Source organism: Aspergillus japonicus, assembly GCF_003184785.1.
Source record: "Aspergillus japonicus CBS 114.51 unplaced genomic scaffold BO86scaffold_73, whole genome shotgun sequence".
Taxonomy (NCBI): Eukaryota; Fungi; Ascomycota; class Eurotiomycetes; order Eurotiales; family Aspergillaceae; genus Aspergillus; species Aspergillus japonicus.
In genome coordinates, this window is record NW_020291710.1 from 146031 (window position 1) to 165236 (window position 19206).

The following is a 19206-nucleotide window of genomic DNA, read 5'->3' on the forward strand; positions in this document are numbered from 1 at the left end:
GGTTGTCGCGCGGCGCACGCGCCTTCCCGCGATTACTTATCGCATGTTCCGAGGAAGATCTTTGATTTCTTTGTCGGTAAGCTTGTCAAAAATCATTTGACACTGACCTTTATGCTTAGGCGAGTCGATTCAATCAACTTGATATATTATATTCCTCTTCCCGATCCTTTTCTTCTGGTTTAACGCCCTCCTTGTTCAAAGGCTCGATTCGCCCTGCGCAGTTCGTTGCATCCTGCATCCGGTTGAGCTCTGTATGGGTTGTCCATCCGATGTCTCTGATGAGTTTTCCCTCAGACTGCTGACTAGGGCTGCAAGCATATTCATATCTATAGTCGATTCCTTTCAGATAGCTAACATGGCTGAAACAAATGACTTGGGTGTCGCCCTACCACGAGGAGACTGCGACGGTGATGACCGGGCGTCCTTGGACGATCTCATCAGTCAAGCTACAGCGAAAGACGCAATCAAAGATTTCAGTGCGGCCGCGGAGCTTTATTCCGAGGCTACGGAGCTTCAGGCGAAACTGAATGGCGAACTAGCACTCGACAATGCCGATCTTCTCTTCGCTTACGGAAAAGCCCTTTATAATGTTGCTGTTAGTAAGAGCGATGTTCTTGGATCAAAGGTGGCCACCGAGCCCCCCTCGCAATCAAACAAAACAACACCGACAGCAGAAAGTGTCATTCAAGATGCTATTGTCCAGGCGCAGTCTGCAGAACCAGGATCTGAAGTCAAAGCCAAGCCGACCGACGATATGAGCAGACCATACTTTCAATTTACAGGCGACGAGAATTTCGACGATTCCGATACTGAAGACGAAGATGATCCCCCGCTTGTCGAGGAGGAGGAGGAGGATGACTTTGCCAATGCCTATGAGGTTCTCGATTTGGCGCGTATACTGTTCCAGAAGAAGCTAAACGCGTTGGAGGAGGACGTCGGGAAAGGGAAATCTGCGGAGGCACCCTCAAACCTCAAGCAACTCAAAGAACGACTTGCTGATACGTATGACCTACAAGCTGAGATCTCACTCGAAGCTGAAAGGTTTGCGGATGCAGTGGCAGATTTGAGGACAGCCCTAAGTCTAAGACAGTCGCTGTTCCCAATGGAAGACCCCTCCGTTGCCGAATGCCATTATAAGCTTTCCCTCGCCCTCGAATTCGGATCGGTGAGCAAAGCTAACGACGATGCTCAAACTGAAGATGGTAAGATCGATGAGGAAATGAGAAAAGAGGCCATCATACAAATGGAGCACGCTATTGAAAGTTGTCGAGTCAGAATGACCCAGGAACAAGCGAAATTGGATATGAATGTCTCTCCAGATGAGGACAAGGCCATCGCCATGAAAAGAAAGATAGCTAATGTGAAGGATATTATTTCCGACATGGAGCAAAGGGTAAGCCCCCGCCTTGCATTTCTGTTTTTGCTGGGAGTCGACCCTCACACCTAATTGACAGCTTGTCGACCTCCAACGCCCTGCCGCCTCATCCTTGAAAGCTAGCGATGTGGAAGACACCATGCTCAGAGGCATCCTAGGTCAAATTGTAGGACAGCCTGTTTCTGAACGAAAGGCTCGACTTGACGCAGTCACCGAAAATGCAAATGACTTATCTGCGCTTGTGAAACGAAAGCCTACTAGCGCTTCTCGGCCCCGAAATGGGGAGCCGACCAAAAGGCGTATGGATGGAGATAAGACCCAAGACCGCGAAACGAAAAGAGCCCGAACGACCGACCTCGAGGATACGAGATAACGACTGGTAAACTCCTAAATCTCACGTCCATTTCGTCCGTACCTACGGGCTCCGCCCTCCACTTCTCCACAGTAATGCAAGTTCCCAACGTGAATTGACGTCGAGTTTCGTTGATGTGAATTATGATACCCATTGATCAAGGACATTGTGCATGAGTAATACAAGATGAAATTGTAATTCATCGGGCGGAAGGCGCAACCAATGATGGCGTACGCCGCCCTGTAGAACTGCAAAAGCTGGTCGGCAAGTGCAACATCCGGACGAAGTTGAAGACTGACAAGATACACTCGCAAGAGCGAGTTGTCTGGCATGGAAACTGGTTTGATGCACAGTGCTCCCAGATCGGTGGTAATGTAAGTTTAATCATGATGGGTTGTGTCTAAACCTAGAAAGATGATGTTCCATTTTGCGACTTTTGCGGCGCATAGCTAGACCAGGACTCCAGATTCCCGCGAAGAGATCTTCGCATTCATCCTCATCCTGGCTGTCGAACTCTATACCGTCTTCCAATAAGCTTTCCCGGTGTTCTTCAGAGCATGGGGTCTCAAAATCAAGAACCAGATTGACCTTCGGTGCAGACTCCCAGAACGGCGACGTTGTAATTTTCTCGGTCTCTAGTATGAACTTGCCGACCTTGTAGCGTTGCGATTCCTCCTCTGCGGCAACATATTTCCAGCCGAGTACAGTTCCACAGAGGGCACAATTTAGATCGCTTACCATGTGCGCACCGGTCACCAATCGACGAGGTACGGGCTTCTGCACGATGGTATTTGGGAGACAGTCTGTTGCTGTGGAAGATGGACTAATAGAAACCGCACTGGCAATGATTCGTGCAGACACAAGCAACGCGCGGCCATGACGGCCAGTGAAACCTTTGCTGATTATTTGCGACGTCAAGCATAAATCTGCCGCGCAATGAGAGCAACGGATACAGGACACATGGCCCATCAAGAATTTATTGGTGTCGTTACTCGTCTCCTCCGAACAAGGTATTGGGTCTAGTCCGGATGACGGCCCCGGGGTTGCAACCTGTCTGGGGCGCAAGATACCTGGACGAAGTAGAAACTTAGGAAACATCAGAGCTTCTCTTCTACCATAACCGTGACTGTATTGCAGGTATAGTCAACAGAAATATTATCAGAGAACCTGTGGGTGATCGGCAGAATTCATTCTGAGAATTGGACACCTCATAGCTACTGCTGTAGCATAGGTCATTAGGTAGTCCTGAGGTCATCTCCGCGTGATCCGCCGTTTGTCCCTTGGCGCCCGCAACATCAGCCATCCCTGTGGTAAGGTGATTCATTACAGGTTGTATCGTAGGAGAGCCGATATGCGAAAATTGAAATTATTGAACACACCATTGCATGTTGAACGAGCCCTGGGAGTACATTTAAGCTTACAATGATTCAATTTGCTTCTAGAGGGGGGCCAGCAAGCATCATCAAATGGTACCGGATATTTCAGATGATTAGGACATGCTAGGAAACAGGAAAAGAGTGTTGTTCGACGCAAAGTAGACAAGTAGGTCGCTGCGCATAGGAAATCACCGCTACACATGTAGCCATAATATCATAAGACTCGAACTTTTTAAGCAAAGCGGGCATGTTCGTTTGATTATACCTCGGCGCTTAAGAAGAGCCACTTATCGCTCAATGTATGACTGAGGTCATTTTCGACACTCCATTGTTGCAGGGTAGTTAGATTAAAACCACACCACCCAAGGTTCCTGACGATTTCGAGCTCGACCGCATTGTGCGGACGCGGGATACAAGCAACAATTTGAAGGCATTGAAATGCACTAATACTTGCAAGCTCGAATAATGCCACCAGACTATACAAGGTCAAAATTAGTAAGCACCTATGATGAATGTGCTGGTTTTTGAAGGCCCGACCAGGTTCGAGATCACATACCCAGTTTTGAGGCCGTGGCCCAAAGTCTGGTCAGAGAAGAACACGAATATGGTTGGTTGGCCATCATTCGTGCTAGTCACGAACCCTCGATATGTAACGTCGTTCGTGTAGTCCAAAACCTCAAGCCAATGCTGGATCGGCGTGTGCATGGCCTCGACAATTTCTGGCTGGCTTTGATACGCACCCATCCCAGGCGACTCCTGCTCAGTAAATCTCCTCTCACCAAGGAATATCACAGACAGGTGCTCGCAGAAGAGCCTCTCACACTCTTCCGGAATAGCATGCGTTGCCTCCCCTTTATGCTCCGATAAGTTGTTCCCTGGCCAGCTGATTCCCAGGCCGGGAATGATGGACAAGTCAAGGGGAGGACGTGAAGACGGCTTAAACCCTGAGGGGACCTCAGGGATACCACTGTGCTCCTGGATGCCGTGCTACATTAGCATGTGTTGATGAAGCAGGCACCTTCTTTGGGAAAGAGTATCTTACCGGTGCCCATAGTGGTGCAGTAGTGGAACCCAGTAACTGTGGAGGTGATAGTGTTCACACTGTAACAGCTTGCAAGAACGCTGACCCGACGGGATCTCTCCGAGCACCGTTGCAACTGACTATCATTACTACTGATATCGTTTGATGATTTGGCCATGGTGGGAACTTGATGAAGGAGAGAGACTAGGGACTGGCTATACGGTTAGAAGGGCCTTAAGACTGTTGTAGGCTTAGTAAAGACTTCTTGAGTCACCGGATTCTTCGATGACAGCTGGGCCGTCGAAAGGATAACAAGATTGAAGATCTTTGGGAGAGATTTTGCAACTCGATAAGGTGACGATATTAGCTGACAGATTTTCGTAATCGGCAGCCTGAAGGGTTGGAGAAGTGACAGATCACAGAAGGGGGCTACGGGTGGATCCGTCCATTCTAATACGCGCGGAAGTACTATACGTAGCTTGTATCATATGACATCCGGGCTGCTGGGAAATCAAACCCCACTCGCCGATCTCCCGGCGATAGGTAAGTTATCGGTAAGAGTGAGACATACACGGACTTCTACTCCGGATCGAAGAGTGTTTATACTCAGCACTCTACTACGTACATAGTCTATGGGTCACGAGTCTGGTCATCACCAAGACAGGTATAGGGTATTAATACGGCCTAAAAGGCTTGATTGACTAGGGAGGTTCATTCACATACGCAAATGATTAAGTGGATTGATGCTTGTTAAAGGTACACATACCATGCACCATGAGAATTAGAGATAATGGTAGAACAAAATCTTCCGTGGAGTTGTAATCTAAGCAAGGGATCGGAGTCTGAGGGATATGAGGATGTCAATGCTGAAGGCAGGATATTCATGAAGCTATGGCCAATACCAGAATATATTCTCAGAGTTCCCGATAATCGCTCGGTCTCGTCCTTCGATGTCTTGCCTGGTGTCGTTGCGGGTTAACAGGCTGACGGAAATATGCAGTGTCTTCTTCTCTGGCGAATGGAGTACTAAAAGTGGTTCGCTGCTGGTTCGAAAACTGGCCAATTTCTGGGCCTTGCGAGAAGTCGGTATTTGGCTGGACTGGCGCATTCATCTGTGACATAGGAAACATGCCAAAACTCGAGTCTGCCGCATTGCCAAACATACTTGCGCTATAGCCACCCATTTGATCACCATACATTACACCTGGGAGCTGGTTGAAATTCGCACCATTCATCGTGTTCCAAGGCTGGTTGATGTTCGGTGGAAACCCATTGGCCGCGGGAATGCCCATATAATTCAAGAAACCGGCCCCTTCAGAAGCAAACCCAGGAGCAGGAAATGGCATCGCGGGCATACCTTGGGTTTGCGCGAACCCAAGCCCCCCAAAATTCATTTGCTGAGCAAAAAGTGGTGGTTGGAAGTCATTGGGTGAATCTTTAGCATGTGTAGCTTGCATCTCGACGGAAGAATTGCCACGAGGCTCACTTTTTTTTTGTTTCTTCGAGAGAGAGCTTGGGCTAAGACCTTCGGAGGCAGTGCTGATAGGCTCACCATCCGCAGGCCTCTTTTTCGAAGCCGTTGGCGCAGTTGACGGGGCTAGAGCAGGTGAGACCTCTTTGGCTGCCACGGAGATCTGGCCTGAAGCAGTTGCTTTGCTGATTGCTTGAGCCTCCTGCTCCACTGGCTGCTTTTCTTTGTCTTTCCTCTGATCTGTCTTCTCGGTTTCGTATTCTTTGATTCTGGCAATGGCGTCATCGTCGACAGACAGGTTATCAAGAAGAACGCCCTCTGTTCCACATCCAGGACAAACGAAGTCACTCTCAATCAATGCGTTCGTAATGCAGTCGTTGCAATATGTTTTCTGGCAGCATGGGGTTCTGGTGGGTTCCAGGAACATTCTTTTGTCTATTGGACATTCTAGGCCACGTGCTTGTAGTTCTTTGCTGTGTTCTGCCGCGGCAGCTTCGGCAGCGGCAGCAGCAGAAGCTTTGGCTTTTTCTTGGTAAAGCTCCCAGGCGGCCTTATCTGGTTTCGCAATGACGAAATCGCCATCAGCGTTGACCATAACGCCGGTATTTCTTGAATCTTCATTCGAGCCATCCAGAGTGAGGTTCTCGGGCTTGTCTACTTTGGTTTGCAGTGACCGCGGTATTCCGGTTGAGCGTTTCACTCTGTATTTACCGTCAAATTTGGGGTCATTATTCGTAGGGCACTCATGTATGAAATGTCCTACACATTTGGTCAGACGCTTCTCCATAGAGCTTGACGCATGAAAAGACTCACCTTTCTCGCGACAGCGGTAACAGATATAACCCGGGGGCATAGGACGCTCTTGGGAAGTCCCAGGCACGATCTTGCCCCTCCCACGACCGAAAGGGACGGGTGTGGCGCTGTACAAGATTAGGAGATTGTGTTTTTATGATAAAAGGTCTGGCCAACCTCGGATTTTTGTACTCACTTCGCCATTTCCTGTTGTTGCTCTTTCCATTGATGCGCCTGCAAGTTGAAAAGAGCATTAATCTTTTCCTCTTCAGTCTGGGCATTGTTGAGTTCGAGAACGCCGTTGCTGACGGGTTGGCTATTGAGAGAAGTTCGAATTGATGAAGATTGGTCATTACGAGGAGTGCTGCGCGCATTGACTGGCATTTTCCCGGACACATACCGGGCGGCGCCGCCTTTCCCTGGCCTTGATGCTGGCAACCTCCGAGCTATGACTGAAGTCGATCGCGGTATGATGTTGGTGTCATCATCGTATTCTACTCGGGAATCTTGTTAGCAAATGTCGATTACATTCCAACTCCTTATTATTGAATGCTTGTGAGCAAAGTCAAGAGTCGGCCTCTTGTGGAACCAGATCGTAGAAACTGACTAACCTTCCCCAGTATCCTCATTGTAGACTGAGAGCTCAAAATCGGTTCCATCACCCAACCTACTTTGATTGATAATCTCTCGTTTCAGCTCGAAGACGGATATACCGGTGCCATCGAAAGTTACCCGGGAGGGTTCTTTTTGGGACTTGAACTTGAAATGAACAGATGATGACATTTTATTCAATTGGAAGTCCAATGATTGCGTTGTCAATGTAATTAGATCAAAAGGAGAATGCCACTTTCAAACAAGATACACTGGAGAACAAGGTAGACAATTGGTAACAGCAACGAGCGGGAGGGCTTGCAGATCACAAATAACAGATTGACTTGCAAACAGTCTCTTGCAATCAACTTCAGAGATCGAAGGACTACCCTTTCTCGAAGGCGTTGCTCGAATATGTAATGAGGACTTCTCTTCTAAGCTGGGTGGTCAAGAATGACTGTATACAGACAAGTCTGACGATTGTGACGAATACAAGGATGGTGCAAGCAGTTCTGCAACAAGTCGGGAGAGGATTTCAATAAAGCTTTGAGGGCTTTGCTAGTCCATCAAGCTAAATCTGAGCTAATTAGACTTCCTCTAACCTGCAATGACGACAGATTTAGTAGGGTAACCTCAGTCGTAAGGTGATAACGATAAAATTGAAGAAATTCGATAGATTATGGGCTCACGAGTGCAAGTAGACAAGAGAATGAGGAAGAAGGAAGGACCCTAATATACTCGCGCAGCAAGAGTCCTGGGTGACTGTCCGGTCGCGAAAGGAAGCATGCACACAAAGAACAGGTCGATGGCCTAATTCACAGAAGAACCAAATTAAGCCAATTTTCAAAGAGTACTTCTGTCTGAATATTAAAGGAACAAGGGGAGGAATGGGCTTGGCGAGGTATCAAAAGGATCGTCTGTGGATGGCGAGGTCGGTCGAAAGATGGTGGCAACCATTCAGAGGTCGATAACAGCCGGTGGTCTTTCTCTCAATCTAGTCACATGACCAGCTTGTACTTAATACTCATAAGTAACCTGAGCTGACTAATTTAGGTAACTAGTTCCATGATTGAGTTAGTCGTGAACACAGGTCACGCCAGCTGTTTGTTAGCGTCGCGTGGAATGCTTGGCGTGCACGGTCAACGGGTCGGCAATTCACTGCATCTAGGCGGACAATACAGTACCGTACCCACCAGGCATACAGTGCAATGACTCTCTCCTCCGATTACTACCTAGTAGCATATATATGTTAACCCAAGTAATCTAACGAATCATAGCTCATGTGTTATACAGGAAGCTCTCAAATGGTATCTAAGATCATGCTGAATTTGTGAGCCTACTCCACATTGTTCTAATTCCGTCCTACAAAGCACATCGTCATATTAAACATAGGATTTCTGAGCTTTGTTTGTCAAGATAGGCAAGAAAGAAACCAGGTGATGTCTGTACATCGCTATGTATACTGCGCGTATTCTCATGAACGGATTGCCGTAAGACAAAATAGGTTTTTTTTTGCTCCAGGTTCGCTAAATACTCGTCTTCGACTTTGATCCCACTTAGACTGGCTGTAAAGCGGGTTATTGCTAACATGTAGAATAAGTAGGTGTTCTATGTTATTTCAAATACACCACAGTATGCTGCAGTATGCTGCAGCCTGGCCTTGTCTTGCGATTAACTTATACACCCAAGCTGAAGCTGATTGGCGAGCACATCACAATTTTCGGCACAACTGTCATGATAGTGTATGTAATACAGCGTGGGCATTCAATGATACATAGCAAGTAGCCTACACAATTAGTCTACAAATAATTCTGCTCAAGACCTTGCAATTCATTCTTATAGATTGAGCAGACACCAACCTTAAGACGTATCTTACTTTTCGGCATTGCTAAATAGATCCAACCCTTCATCATCAAATCCATACCTACATCTGGCGCAACCGGCAAAGTTAAACGATATGTTGATTGGCTTGTGTGGAGGTTAGCAAACCCGACCTGCAAGAATTTCCTCTCCAAATCCCTACTCTTCTTCTATCCACCCCCCAAACCAGTGCAGGCTAATAGTTTGGCGAAAGGTATCTGTTCTGGCAAGCATGCAGTCGCCGAGTATCTTATCCGTGAGGAAGGTTTCCAACTACTTGAACTAAAACGTGGGGAGGCAACTGGAACATTGGATGAGTCTGAATATCTCAATCAGTCACAGCTCTCCCCGCGAAAGGAAAGTCATCCTTCATCAGAGTTTGTATTCGAAAATGCGGAAGCTCTCTTAGATTTTGTAACCCAAAGATGGCAGGGACTTTGGGTCACGACAGAAATATGGGAGTCGTCTGTCCTGGATCGTTTTCTGCAGCGCCCTTTTTTTCTTCTAGTGAGCATCGATGCGCCCGTGAGTCTTCGTTGGAAAAGATTTGTTGACAGGTCAGTATCATTAATCTCTACCTGATCGGTCCAATTGCAGTATTGCTTGCACCCCATCTGACGCTCCATTATAGATGTCGTAAGATGCAGCTAAATACCCCACCTCTCGAGAAATTTGTTCTCTGGAGCGATAAGCATCTCTATGACAAGAACATTGGACGTGTCTATCTCACGGACCGTGCTCAAGTTCGACTGTTCAACTCCTCTTCATCACTACAGGAGTTGTATAACGCTCTCAAATCAATCAACCTGGCTGACGAGCAACGGTTACGCCCACACTGGGATCAGTATTTTATGCAGTTAGCATCACTAGCTGCACAGCGAAGTAACTGCATGAAGAGAAGGGTTGGGTGTGTGCTTGTTCGAGAGCGTCGCGTAATAAGCACAGGATACAACGGCACTCCACGACACCTGACAAACTGCAATGAAGGTGGATGTATGAGCCCTTAGTGATGCAGAACGTTCCACTGAGATACTGGATTTACCGAGGCTCACTTTCAAGCAGGTCCAAGATGTAACAGTGGAGAAGGAGGAGGTCGAGGCTTATCTACGTGTTTATGCTTACATGCGGAAGAGAACGCACTGCTAGAAGCTGGGAGAGAACGTATCAGAGAAGGCACGATATTATACTGCGATACGTAAGCTCTGTTGCATCGAACGGCTTGTGTTCCATGCTAACAACTAGCGCTGGTCAGATGCCCTTGTTTGACCTGCACAGTTAAGATTGCCCAGGTGGGTATCTCTGAAGTTGTTTACTCGCAGGGATACAATATGGACAAGGATGTATGTTTTGTTCAAATCTTCAGATTATCATTCAATTGACAAATGCCAGAGCGCCGCAATTCTGAGAGAAGCCGGTGTTCGGCTCCGGCAATTTTCTCCGGTAAGGCCTGCTTCCACCACTGCTATTATAATCACTGAATAGTATTTTGGCAGCCCAGCAATGGTCTGATCTATCTGGAAGGCTGCGACAATAATGCATAAACTACTACTGCAGGAGAGCATGTGCTACAATGTACTTCTATGAGATTACTACCGAGCACCATAGTGAATACGATTCTCGAAAACTCTGAGCTTTTGAACGGCAAGTCATACCTTGTATGACAGCCACATGATCAAAATGCATTGCCAAATTTCGGTCATCTAATTGTGTGTTGTAGAGAGCACTCGTGAATTTGAATGAATTTGGGGGGAAGAGGGGATGACTACAAGTAGTTGTGAAAAGTGTGCTCTTAAATAGAATACAGATATGTTCTACCCGCTTGGTGATTGCGTCAATTTGACATTCTGTTATGATTATTGATTAAGTGACTGGCACCGGTGGTGGTTCCTGGCAGTGGGCACCCGGAGAGAGAAAAAAAGTCCCAGAAAGAGGTGGTCTGTACTCCGTAGCGAGCAATGACTCAGCTCTCTCCGACTTAGTGGGGTAAAGAAGATATATCCTCTCTTAAAGTTCCTTTCGCCCCCGAGGGCTCCCTTTAAAATTAGGTTGACAAAGCCTATGCAATTTGCATATTCTTGAATTCGGTATCCTCGCTCCCTTTTTTTTTTTACCTCGAACTAGACACTGTTCCCCGACCGTCCCCATCTGCGACAAGGACTACTGGAGTCCACACCCAATTATGCCTACCGTTCACCTGCTCGACTATGTAGCCGGAAATGTCCGCTCCCTGGTGAATGCCATAAACAAAGTTGGCTATGAGGTTGAATGGGTGAAGTCTCCAAAGGATCTGGAGAATGTGGAGGTGGGCTTTTTTGATCCGATGCTTATGCGCAATTTTATATGATTAACTGCGACCGCCATAGAAACTTATCCTTCCGGGAGTTGGTCACTTCGGCCATTGCCTATCCCAACTTTCCGAGGGCGGTTATCTAGAACCAATTAGACGACACATTGATTCCGGCAAACCCTTCATGGGCATCTGTGTCGGGTTGCAGGCGCTGTTCATTGGATCTGAGGAAAATTCCGAAGTGCCCGGGTTGGGGGTAATACCTGCTCGGATGCAGAAGTTCAATGCCGATACAAAAAGTGTGCCTCACATCGGATGGAATTCTGCGTTGGATACTTCAACTGTCAATCAAAGCTTCTATGGGTTGAGCCCTAGCAGCAAGTACTATTATGTCCACTCTTACGCAGCACTCTATACCCCTGGTCTCCTGGAAAAAGAGGGCTGGTCAGTAGCCACGGCTACATACGGTGAGGAAGAATTCGTCGGAGCTATAGCGCGGGATAACATTTTCGCGACGCAGTTTCACCCGGAGAAAAGTGGACAGGCTGGTTTGCGGACTATCCGTGCTTTCCTAGATGGGGATCGATTGCAGACGTTTTCTTTGGAACCCTCGCTTTCCTCGGCAAAGAAAGACGGTCTCACACGTAGGGTGATCGCCTGCCTCGACGTACGTGCAAATGATGCTGGTGATCTCGTTGTCACCAAAGGTGATCAGTATGATGTCCGTGAGAAAGAGGGGGTGAGCACGGGCGGCCAAGTCCGAAACCTGGGGAAGCCTGTTGATATGGCCAAACGGTATTATGAACAGGGTGCTGATGAAGTAACATTCCTGAACATCACCTCCTTCAGGAACTGTCCAGTTGCGGATACACCTATGCTGGAAATCTTGAGAAGAACATCCGAAACGGTCTTTGTGCCGCTCACCATTGGCGGCGGGATCAAAGACACTGTTGATACTGACGGCACTCAGATATCGGCCCTGGAAGTTGCAACGATGTATTTCCAATCAGGTGCAGATAAAGTAAGCATTGGGTCGGATGCTGTCTTTGCAGCAGAAGAATATCACCAGGCCGGCGGGAGATTAAATGGAAAGACAGCCATTGAGTCGATATCCAAGGCTTATGGTAACCAAGCTGTGGTAGTAAGCGTTGATCCAAAGCGCGTATACGTGAGCCAACCGGAGGATACTACGCACCACACAATTCGGACAAAGTACCCAAATGGTTCTGGACAGTCTTTCTGTTGGTATCAATGCACCGTCAAAGGTGGCAGAGAGGCCCGAGACCTTGACGTACGGCAACTAGCGCAAGCTGTTGAAGCAATGGGCGCCGGCGAGATTTTGTTGAACTGCATCGACAAAGATGGAAGCAACAGTGGGTTCGACTTAGAGCTGATCAACGATGTCAAATCCGCCATTAAGATACCGGTTATTGCATCTAGCGGGGCTGGAAATCCTGAACACTTTGTCGAGGTTTTTCTGAACACGACAACAGATGCGGCTCTGGGTGCCGGCATGGTATGTAATCCCTTGCTCCTTCTCACGTGCCTGGCTTTTGATTTGCTGATCGTCCTTTTATTAGTTTCATCGTGGCGAATACACAGTCAGTGATGTAAAGAATTATTTAGATGAGAGGGGATTTCTGGTTCGCAAGTTCGAAGCCAACAAATAGGCTAGTTATATGATCTCAAGTGTTCTAGGTAGCCTTCGTTCATGCTACGTGAGGATTGCTATAGCTTTGTCTATGGATATCGGTTTTCCGTGCAAGTGTTACGTAGAAACAGTTTATAATCAGATCAGTTTCTATACCCTATAACTAGGCAACTGACTTCATACCCCTTTATCAAGTACAGTACCTGGCTGTTTTGTGGCCATTAACCAAAGTATTCAGACGGGATTACTATAATCACAATACTAATGACGTAAGCTATCCATTAGTTGAGCGCCGAGGTTCTGTTCGTTGCAGCCCCACCAACCCCACCTTAGCTAAGTATGTATGGCTGACAGGTGACCGATTGACCGACTACCTCGCTTCATACTACAAATGATGAGATTCTTTCTCAGAATCCGACGAAGCTGTATGTAATGCACTGCAGCAATATCAAGTGACTGCTTCTGTAAAGCCACCTCAAAGGTGAACATCAGATTCCTCTCAAAAGTAGGATCCTTTGGATCCTTTATCAACCGACCTGAGCTATCTACAGCACTGCTTGTGATCGGAGCAAATATTCGACAATGCTGTACGCGCCGTTCGCCTCTGATATAGAATTGCCATTCTACACTGCTCTCACATCTCAAAAGATAAATCATGACAAACTTGATGACTCGGCTCGCCCAGTCCTGGGCCTTTATGAGCTTCGGCCTACGGACGCTCCTAACGCCTCATGTCGGATGCAAATACATGGGAATGCTCTCTCCAACGATGAGTGAGTTCGAGATAGTCTATGGCCTCTATCCTTCTATTCCTATTTCCATGTAAGTGGGATCACTTACTCATCGGCTGGTTATATAGGACGCCATCTGGATACTACCGCGCCGAGGGAACAATAAAGAATGTCAACACCATCGAAGAATATATGAATACCGACAGAGCACGTCTGCTTCAACAATCCGGAGATCTGGTTAGTTTTCGATCTGTCATATTTTTAAAGCAGTATTAACAACACTTTGTGCCTGTAGGTATCGAACGCCATACGCGATGGGAGTATTTACTCTTGTCCTGCACTACTTTCTTCCTTCGTCATTTTATCTTACGCAGATTTGAAAAAATACAAGTTTCACTACTGGTTTGCATTCCCTGCTCTGCATTCGGATCCCCCATGGGTCTCTGCAGGCGAACCTGAGTCAGCTGCGGAGATTTACCAGGATCGGAGCCCAATCGGACGCACAGGCGCTCTGTCAAAAAGTGAGACCATGGCTCTTGTCGGTGCAATCCAGACATGGAGCTCTACTGTAGACAGCCGTCAGCGAGGCTTCTTCTTGGCGAGAAGATTATACGCCACCAAAAATCGCGCCTGTCATCAGGAAGGGCTCGGAAGTCGGAGTTCCGAGGATACAGAAGACATACAAAGGCCACAATGGCAGATCGCACCTCTCTCATCTTTCGAAGAAGGGTTCTTTCAAGAAGCAAATAGTGACGATTGCTTTGTGGGGTTCGCAGATCCCTCTAACTACGACAACGCGCCAGGCTGGCCGCTCAGAAATCTGTTGTTCCTTGCCAAGCAGCGATGGGGGCTCAACAAGATTCGAGTGCTTCGATATCGTGATGTACCGTCAGGCAGTGGTCAATGCCGCAGCACCGTGCTGACACTAGAACTGAAAGATGCAGTAGCATCAAGCGCTGCCAGCCGCAGGGCTCCTTCAATTGATATGCCGAAAGTTACAGGATGGGAGCGCAATCCTTCGGGACGGCTGACAGGACGGTTGGTTGACCTCACGGAATATATGGACCCCAAGAAGTAGTTCCCCTTCCTACAAGCATATTTTTCTCAAGCTAACATCTCCCTTGGTACAACAAGATTGGCTGACCAGTCTGTTGACCTCAACCTCAAACTCATGAAATGGAGGATTAGCCCTAATTTGAACCTCGAGAAAACAAAAGCCACCAAGTGCCTCCTCCTAGGAGCAGGCACACTAGGCAGTTACGTTGCTCGAAATTTAATGGTAATCTTCTTGCCTCCCCTATCCCTACTGTCATGGTCACTGAAGTCGTACAGGGCTGGGGCGTCTCTCGAATCACTTTCGTTGATAATGGTTCCGTCTCGTTCTCTAACCCAGTAAGACAACCGCTCTTCAACTTTAAGGACTGTCTTGAAGGAGGGGCCAAAAAGGCACTTCGTGCTTCGCAAGCTCTATCTGAGATTTATCCGGGAGTTGAATCCGCAGGCTATGTGCTTTCCGTGCCCATGGTTGGACACCCTGTCATCGACGTTGAAAAGACACGGGCAGACTTCGAGACACTGCGAGGGTTAATTGATGAGCACGACGTAGTATTTCTTCTGATGGATACGCGAGAATCCCGATGGCTACCTACGGTCATGGGCAAGGCGGCAGGTAAAATTGTTATGAATGCAGCGCTGGGTTTCGATTCCTTTGTGGTGATGCGCCACGGAGTCAAACCAGAAATTAAGGACTCGGAGCAACTAGGCTGCTACTTCTGCAACGATGTCGTTGCGCCAATGAATGTGAGTATTAGATCCAATGTTTCTTGACTGAAAATCTGAACATCTGCTAGTCCACCAAAGATCAAACGCTTGATCAGCAATGTACTGTTACTCGACCTGGCGTGGCCGCCATAGCGTCCGCCATGCTGGTGGAGCTTCTCATCTCCGTCATTCAACATCCGCTGGGTGCAGCAGCGCCGGCTCAAAATTCACGGAATCATGACCAAGGAGACCATCCACTGGGCCTTTTGCCGCATCAAGTACGGGGGTTTCTGTCAACTTTTGAAAATGTCTCGGTCGTAGGTAGGAACTACAAATACTGTAGCGCCTGTTCAGACAACATCGTCGAGACATTTAAGAGGGATGGCTGGAACTTCGTGCACAGAGCTTTGGACGAGCCTGGTTATTTGGAAGAATTGAGCGGACTGAAAGAAGTAGGTTAAGATCTTATATGGTTTCATCGATACACTTTCGCCTGTATCAGATCACAAGAATGAACATGAACTCTATGAAACTGACGCTGAACCAGGTCCAAGCATCCGCGGAAGCATCACTTGCTGACATTGAGTGGGATGAAGATTCTGATCATGACGGAAACAAGAAAGTCGACCAGTCAGATCTGTAGTCAGAGATTATCTAAGCCTCGTGGTTGGAGGCTGGGCCTACTATTTCCGACTGATACCAATAAAGTATGATTCTTTCGACTCCTGTCTTGGGATTAGCAATGCTTTTAACGGGTTGTATACGTCCAGTACAATCTCAATGTGGAAGCTTACATCACGCGAGGATTCGGGCTTGTGCCTGTGAACCCTTTGGAAAAGATCTCTAAGCTGTCTCTCAAATTCTTTTTGTTCAGCCCCTTGGTAATATTTGCAGATGAAATGACCACCAGTTCGGAGAACCTCACGACTGAACTGCAAAGCGGCATGGCACAGATCCTATGAAATTTAGCATTTCTTTACCAGCAAGGAGGGACTACACCACACACCATACTGCCAACGTGGTCTTTGAAGCTTATACCGCTCGTATTCATCATCCTGTTGTAGGGATCACTTAGACTTCTCTTTCCAAACCCAGTAGTTTGGTGCCAGGGAGCAGACATATCGCTTAAGACCACATCAACTGTTCGTTCAATGGCTTTATCCCCTGCACTGTTTTCTCTGGACACCTGTGCAATTCCCTTAGGCATCTCTCGGTCGAACCCGAGCTGATCGTCACGGCCTGGGCTGATGACACGTGGTTTGCCTCTGCTAGGGTCACGTACGAATTTACGGACATAATCCTGAACTTCTGGATTGAGGAAATTGCCCTGAATCGTAGAGACCCCCTTAGGGGGCTGAGCTGGAATGATATCAACACCTAAAACCCTGCCATCGGGTTCCGTTCGAGCCACTGCTACCTGGCACGAAAGTGAGCTGCCGTCCTAAATGCGAAGGGAGTCAAAGTTACCTGGGACCACGAGCCAGGAGCATATCCCTACACAATTGAGATATAAAAGTCAACTGACTTGAGCATCTTTGCAGCTTGGACTCTTGGCTACCGTACAAGGTCAACGACAGTCTGTCCGCTTTGGAACACGCGGTATTTATCATCAATCTGGTGATGGTATCATCAGAGAACGTAACACTAGGTATAGAAACCAGTTGGGCATACTTGGAGAAGCTTGAATGCTGCGCGACTTTTCAAGCCTTGAACTACAGCTTCTTTTGTAAAGTGATCTTTGATCTGGCGGGCCTGCCATCTTTTCGAGGACGAGTGTCTTTTTAAGGTGAGGTGGCAAAACAAGCGACAGCTTCGTGAAGTACGTGAAATGGAAAAAATATACATAATGGAAGCCCCTCTCTCTTTCCTTAGGGTACAGCGGTGATTATCTTGAGCTGTATGCACAAGGCATGTTGTGACACAATACTAAGACTTATTTGAGAAGTACGGAGCTGTTGTTGGATTCTATGTTAGGTTTTTCCTCTCCGTCAGTTCAAGCATTGCCGGAGCGGGAGGACTCCAGACAAAGGTTTAGACTCCTTCAAATCACTGTCCTCAATTTCAAAGGCTGGAGCACCCACTTTGTTTCCTCGGTCATCCATTCCCCTGTTCCTTATCTATACTCGCCTCTACAGTATCTTCATCTGATGCCCTTCGATATACAAAACTGGCTCTCAGCAGCCATCCAGGCTTGTTGTTGATACGGTACAGTACCTATCACACAGCTAACTTAGCTATCACTTATGATAAGGGTATGGACAGTCAATCACCTTACCTTTAACCATCTAATACCACTTCAAAACTTCGTAGATGAGAATTTATTATTTTTTCCTGGGTATTGTATTTACTCTTCGCCACAATACTTACATGGTGCTTGGTACTGTTGAAAACCGTATCATACCCAAGACGATTATTCATCAGTAACTATGGGCCTGTAATCTGTGGGTAAGTACTCCGTACTCCGTACACGACCAAGCTAAAATACCTGGAGTACGTAGTACTGTAGGTAGTAGTGGACACCTATCAAATATGGTCTGTGACCGCTGTGGTGTCTCCGTCTCCTGTTGACTACCAAGGCCGTAGTTTAGGTTGACTAACTACCCAGTCCACAACCACCTAATTATCACTGACACCTGTTTTAGAAGATTATCGCCCTACTCCAATGGTTGTTGCGAGTCGCTGAACTTCCTTTTGCTCAATATATCCACCAAGTGCCCAATTGACATGCAAACATGAAGCTTTTGAACTTTCTGGTCCCGTTCCTCGCCATACTTCCTCATGGCCTCTGTGCCAATTCTGACACGGACAAGTACGAGAGATATCGCTCACTCGCGAGATCTGCGCCCATTGATCTTGATGACTCTTCCTACGAAGATTTAACATCGAAACCTCGTGATTATCATGTTGCCGTTTTGTTGACTGCTACTGAAGCTCGTTTCGGATGCATTCTGTGTCGCGAGTTCCAACCCGAGTGGGACCTCATCGCGCGCAGTTGGAACAAAGGCCCTACACCCAATGACTTGAAAGTGCTTTATGCTACCCTTGAATTCACTAATGGCAAGGAAACCTTCCAAAAAGTAAGACGAATCCTACTGTTTTTGCGACAACATGACCACCAGGCTAATATGTAGAAGCTGATGCTCCAAACCGCACCGGTTCTCCTTGTGTTTCCTCCGACGGTCGGCCCTTTCTCCAAGGTTGACGATGCACCCCTACGTTTTGACTTCAGCGGGTAAGGCACAGTTTCTGTGGGAGATGGGTAACCTTCGCTGACATGATGTGCTCTGCAGTCCTATCTCTGCTGATCAGCTTTATACATGGATCTCCCGCCATCTTCCTGATGGTCCAAAACCTCCTCTTGTCCGCCCGATCAACTACATGCGCATAGTATCGGGCGTCACTATCTTGATGGGTGTAGTGACACTTTTCACAGTTCTTTCACCCTACGTGTATCCTGTGGTGCAGAATCGAAACCTCTGGGCCGCCATGAGCCTTATCGCAATTCTCTTATTCATAAGTGGCCACATGTTTAACCATATTCGCAAAGTACCATATGTCGCCGGGGATGGAAAGGGTGGAATCAGCTACTTTGCTGGAGGGTTCTCAAATCAATTTGGCATGGAAACACAGATTATAGCTGCTATTTGTAGGTTTCTGGTTTGACTAAACATGAGATTGTGCTAACCCCTCTATTTCACAGACGCCGTCCTCTCCTTCGCAACAATTGCCCTGGCAATGAAAGTTCCCCGTATCGCTGACAATAAAACACAGCAGGTGGCAGTGATCATCTGGGGTTCTGTTCTGCTTGGTATGTATAGCTTTCTTCTCAGTGTTTTCAAGGTGAAAAATGGCGGTTACCCTTTCTTCCTCCCGCCTTTCTAGCATGAACACCGCGTCATGAATCAGCGCGTAAGTGTATTTCTGTGGTGAAGGGGTTG

At 47.4% G+C, this 19206-nt stretch overlaps 8 protein-coding genes across 8 annotated transcripts; 5 read left to right on the forward strand and 3 right to left on the reverse strand.

Moving 5' to 3' along the window:
* The first annotated feature begins 75 nt into the window (after positions 1 to 75).
* On the forward strand, positions 76 to 2090 carry BO86DRAFT_392633 (SHNi-TPR domain-containing protein). Its single transcript, XM_025672849.1, has 3 exons — positions 76 to 251; positions 316 to 1393; positions 1455 to 2090. Exons 2-3 carry the CDS (start codon positions 356 to 358, stop codon positions 1746 to 1748), a joined length of 1332 nt encoding a protein of 443 aa, XP_025523380.1. The 5' UTR covers positions 76 to 251; positions 316 to 355; the 3' UTR covers positions 1749 to 2090.
* Positions 2091 to 2111: 21 nt separating this feature from the next.
* On the reverse strand, positions 2112 to 4302 carry BO86DRAFT_422377 (yippee-domain-containing protein; the record flags this gene model as incomplete). The annotated part of the gene is made up of 5 exons (XM_025675335.1): positions 2112 to 2853; positions 3296 to 3297; positions 3369 to 3579; positions 3660 to 4047; positions 4146 to 4302. The coding sequence occupies 5 exons, from the start codon at positions 4300 to 4302 to the stop codon at positions 2112 to 2114; spliced, it is 1500 nt and encodes a 499-aa protein (XP_025523381.1).
* Positions 4303 to 5038: 736 nt separating this feature from the next.
* On the reverse strand, positions 5039 to 7170 carry BO86DRAFT_403711 (cleavage polyadenylation factor subunit MPE1; the record flags this gene model as incomplete). The annotated part of the gene is made up of 4 exons (XM_025673957.1): positions 5039 to 6354; positions 6409 to 6515; positions 6584 to 6881; positions 6999 to 7170. The coding sequence occupies 4 exons, from the start codon at positions 7168 to 7170 to the stop codon at positions 5039 to 5041; spliced, it is 1893 nt and encodes a 630-aa protein (XP_025523382.1).
* Positions 7171 to 8780: 1610 nt separating this feature from the next.
* Positions 8781 to 10469, forward strand: BO86DRAFT_347328 (deoxycytidine monophosphate deaminase). Its single transcript, XM_025669279.1, has 7 exons — positions 8781 to 8957; positions 9053 to 9395; positions 9470 to 9831; positions 9901 to 10033; positions 10091 to 10178; positions 10228 to 10278; positions 10332 to 10469. The coding sequence occupies exons 1-7, from the start codon at positions 8936 to 8938 to the stop codon at positions 10377 to 10379; spliced, it is 1047 nt and encodes a 348-aa protein (XP_025523383.1). The 5' UTR covers positions 8781 to 8935; the 3' UTR covers positions 10380 to 10469.
* A 384-nt stretch (positions 10470 to 10853) lies between these two features.
* BO86DRAFT_392636 (imidazoleglycerol-phosphate synthase) lies at positions 10854 to 12897 on the forward strand. The gene is made up of 3 exons (XM_025672850.1): positions 10854 to 11140; positions 11202 to 12641; positions 12706 to 12897. Exons 1-3 carry the CDS (start codon positions 11018 to 11020, stop codon positions 12793 to 12795), a joined length of 1653 nt encoding a protein of 550 aa, XP_025523384.1. The 5' UTR covers positions 10854 to 11017; the 3' UTR covers positions 12796 to 12897.
* Positions 12898 to 13358: 461 nt separating this feature from the next.
* On the forward strand, positions 13359 to 15880 carry BO86DRAFT_440904 (putative autophagy ubiquitin-activating enzyme ApgG; the record flags this gene model as incomplete). Its single annotated transcript, XM_025676220.1, has 6 exons — positions 13359 to 13549; positions 13636 to 13744; positions 13803 to 14581; positions 14642 to 14786; positions 14840 to 15307; positions 15358 to 15880. 6 exons carry the CDS (start codon positions 13359 to 13361, stop codon positions 15727 to 15729), a joined length of 2064 nt encoding a protein of 687 aa, XP_025523385.1. The 3' UTR covers positions 15730 to 15880.
* BO86DRAFT_440910 (RlmE family RNA methyltransferase) lies at positions 15841 to 17113 on the reverse strand (the record flags this gene model as incomplete). The annotated part of the gene is made up of 6 exons (XM_025676221.1): positions 15841 to 15993; positions 16063 to 16224; positions 16275 to 16685; positions 16736 to 16762; positions 16832 to 16882; positions 16940 to 17113. The coding sequence occupies 6 exons, from the start codon at positions 17111 to 17113 to the stop codon at positions 15952 to 15954; spliced, it is 867 nt and encodes a 288-aa protein (XP_025523386.1). The 3' UTR covers positions 15841 to 15951.
* A 690-nt stretch (positions 17114 to 17803) lies between these two features.
* BO86DRAFT_392638 (OST3/OST6 family protein) lies at positions 17804 to 19206 on the forward strand. The gene is made up of 4 exons (XM_025672851.1): positions 17804 to 18345; positions 18403 to 18500; positions 18559 to 18914; positions 18969 to 19206. The coding sequence occupies exons 1-4, from the start codon at positions 18001 to 18003 to the stop codon at positions 19148 to 19150; spliced, it is 981 nt and encodes a 326-aa protein (XP_025523387.1). The 5' UTR covers positions 17804 to 18000; the 3' UTR covers positions 19151 to 19206.